This window comes from Colobus angolensis, unplaced genomic scaffold (genome assembly GCF_000951035.1).
Source record: "Colobus angolensis palliatus isolate OR3802 unplaced genomic scaffold, Cang.pa_1.0 Scaffold282, whole genome shotgun sequence".
Classification (NCBI taxonomy): domain Eukaryota; kingdom Metazoa; phylum Chordata; class Mammalia; order Primates; family Cercopithecidae; genus Colobus; species Colobus angolensis.
Genome location: NW_012116066.1, coordinates 74,053 through 77,444, shown reverse-complemented (window position 1 = coordinate 77,444; position 3,392 = coordinate 74,053). Strand labels below are relative to the sequence as shown.

Genomic DNA, 3,392 nt, shown 5'->3' with positions numbered 1-3,392 from the left:
AAATTATTTTCTAAATGTATATATGCAAGTTTCATCCAAGCAGTTCTGACATCTTTTGGTGAGGATTCTCCAAGAAGAAACCATTTACTTTTTGATTGACATAGCCTGTAGGTATGTTTCTGAAAAATTTAACTTGGAGAGATGGGTCTCCAACCTAACTCAGGACTGTTTTTACTCCCATGCAAGAAACATTAATAACACTTATGGAATAGTTACTATGTTCCAGGCACTTAATTATTAAAATCCCAAAATCCGTAGTACTTATTTCATCCCCTTTTTAATGATGAAGAAATGGAACCCAGAGAGGTTAAGTAACTTGACCAAGGTCACACAGCTATTAAGTGGCAAATAAGGGCTTCATACTCAGTCTGATTCTGGAGTTTGTCCTTTTCCTTTCTTTCTTCCTTTTCTTCTCTTCAGTTTTTTTGTTTGTTTGTTTTTGAGACAGGATCTCCCTCTGTCACCGAAGCTGGAGTGCAGTGGTGAGATCATGGCTCACTGAAGCCTTGACCTCTCCAGCTAAAGTGATCCTCCCACTTCAGCATCCCCAGTACCTGATATTACAAGCACATGCCACCTTGCCCAGCTAATTTTTAAAACACTTTTTGTAGAGACAGGGTACCCTATATTGCCCAGGCTGGTCTTGAACTCCTGGATTCAAGTGATCCTCATGCCTTGGCCTCCTAAAGTGTTGGGATTACAGGCATGAGCCTCTGTGCCCGGCCAAAAATGCATAGTTTTAAGGAGAAAGGAAAAGGCTCATAATTATGCTGTGTAAGTCTTAATATCTTATGTTTATTGTTAAATTATGTGTCAGGCACTGTACTAAGTTATTTACGTGCACTTATATGTTTAAAAGATGAGAAACTTAGAAATATTACAGGAATTGAGAGGTAGGTTAAAGTTCCAACAGCTGGGAGATGTCTTGATTCTTTTTCTTCCGGCAGTGGGAGGTAATAAAGTATAGTGACGAAAAGGACAGGTTTGGCGGGGCATGTGGGGTCATACCTGTAATCCCAGCACTTTGGGAGGCCAAAGTGGGAGGATCACTTGAGACCAGGAGTTCGATACCAGCCTGGGCAACATGGTGAAACCCTGTCTCTACCAAAAAATATAAAAATAAGCCGGGTGTGGTGGTGCACACCTATAGTGCCAGCTATGAGGGAGGCAGAGGTGGGAGGATCACTTGAGCCCAAGAAAGTGGAGGCTGCAGTGAGCCAAGACTGCACCACTGCACTCCAGCCTGGGCGACAGGGCTAGACCCTGCCTCTAAAACAAAACAAAACAATCCCCAAGCTATGCATTCTTCCACTCCAATACTTACTTTCATTAGAGATCGTCTCATTCTGGCGTCATTTTTCGACGTCAAGACTGAGACCACTTAACAAGACCTTCCTCAAGGTGGGGTCATCTATAGCTTATCAGATCACTTTTCCTACATGCATCTAATCGTCTTGTCTGAGGGGAAGGTTTATTTCCTCTCCAACTTAAACCCTTGATTTCATCCCTTCCTAATTCCCCACAAAACATTTCTACATACATATCCTGTTATCTCAGACCTGTGAGTTCCTTCATTCAACAAGCAATGGTTGAGTGCCTATAAAGTATTAGGCACTTAGAATTCTGTGATCAGAATTCTCTTCCGTTCACTGGCTCCTCCTTTCCATGAGCTCAGTCTAGTGGTGAATACAAATATATTCACGAATGATAATGACACCACCAGGTAAATGCTACAATTCTGGTAGTTATGAGGCTCTCGGCAATATTCGCTAACAAGACGGGAGGCAGAAGGGGGTAGCGGGAGACCAGGGCACTATATGAAGGGGCCTGAGGGTAAGAGAAAATGAAAAGGACGAATAAAGGGTTGTCGAGGGTGGATTAAAGAAAGGGATGAGAATGGGTGCAAGGCAAGCAGAGTGAGCGAAATGCGAATGGTCAGAAGCGGAATGAGTGATAGATCGGACTCTAGAGGCACGTAGGCTCGTACAAGACAAAGTGCGGCCGTCTCACTCACTTCTGCCGCAGGCTCTCCTCCCTCTCCTTGTCGAGGAGGCTAGGCCAAGGCTTGTCGCTCCCGTAGGGGCGCGAGTAGCTGCCATAATAGACTGACGAGGAGGCAGAAGCGAAGGGGATGCCCCGGGGTGCAGAGGGCCGCTCTCGAGAACGCGACCGGGAGCGTGAGCGGTAGGACTGGTTTCGGGAGCCTTGGCTGAGGCCACCCAACTGATGGCTGAGTCCATTCCGGTCCCCGGACCGAGAGCAAGAGTGCGAGCGAGAGCGGCGGCCCCGCGGGGAGCGGGCAGATTTGCTGGGCTTCGGACTCTTGGACGAACTGCGACGTCTTCCCCCCGAGCCCGAGGCCTCCCTATCCGGGGTGCGCGAGCCGGACACCGGAGCCATTGCTACTGGGGGGCCCCAGCAGCAGTGGGAGAAGGGGGCGCTCTCGCGAGCCTAGGAAGGTATCTGTTGCCTTGGTTCCCAGGACCTGCCGCTGCGGAACAGCCCAAATCTGAGGAAACCTTGGAAACAGTTCTGGGTACGTTTGCAAAACCCTTCCCCGGATCTAGGCGGTCGTCGCCGACAGGAAGCGATATGTGTATCAATATAAATAAGCCGGTGGGGCAACTAGATTGCATACATCCTTCAGTTCCGAGTGAGGTTCCTCAAGTCTAAGCAAGACACCAAGTCCTTTCTCAGCCTTGAATTTGAAACACTTGAAGGGAAGTATATATTTCACTGAATATATATTTCAAACACAATATACCGTATACATTTCACTGAGTGGCCGTATGAACAACACAGTTAATTCTGCTTGTGTTTCATGTGCTTTCTGTATGCATTTGTATATAAATGTGTGTGTGTGTGTATGTCATGTATGAAAGTATGAATGTATATTTTCTTTTTCTTTCCAATCCCAAGCAGATAAGGAGGGTTTTTCACGACTGGGGATGAACTATGATGTCTAAGCTCCGTAATGCCGTATTAGCTTAGAGGGCGCAAATTTTGTTAATGGCTCGCGCCTGATAAACTCCAATTAAGTTTCCCGCCTAGAGAAAAACTGTATACTTATCCCCTAGCCACCCGTCTTCACCAATGTGCCCCAGCAAAAGGAGTTTTGTTTTGTTTTTTTTTTCTTGAGACTGGAACTCACTCTGCTCACTCTGTCGCCCAGGATGGAGTACAGTGGCAAAATCTCGGCTCCCTGAAACCTCTGCCTCCCGGGCTCAAGCGATCCTCCCACCTCCGCCTCCTGAGTCGCTGGGACTACAGGTGCGTGCGACACCAAGCCTGGCTAATTTTTTTTTTTTTTTTTTGAGGGGGATGGAGAGAGACAGGGTTTCATCTTGTTGCCCAGGCTGGTCTCGAACTCCTGGGCTCAAGTGATCCGCCAG

General features: G+C 47.1%; 1 protein-coding gene across 2 annotated transcripts in view; it reads right to left on the bottom strand.

Annotated features, from left to right (window-relative positions):
* The window catches only part of NKAP (NFKB activating protein), an 18,565-nt gene extending 15,998 nt beyond the window's left edge, over window positions 1-2,567 (bottom strand). For both annotated transcript variants that reach the window (XM_011948666.1, XM_011948667.1), the window contains exon 1: window positions 2,015-2,567. In XM_011948666.1, the coding sequence (XP_011804056.1) occupies window positions 2,015-2,400 (386 nt within the window). In that variant the 5' untranslated portion in view covers window positions 2,401-2,567. The remainder of the gene's footprint in view (window positions 1-2,014) is intronic.
* Between the last annotated feature and the right edge of the window lie 825 nt (window positions 2,568-3,392).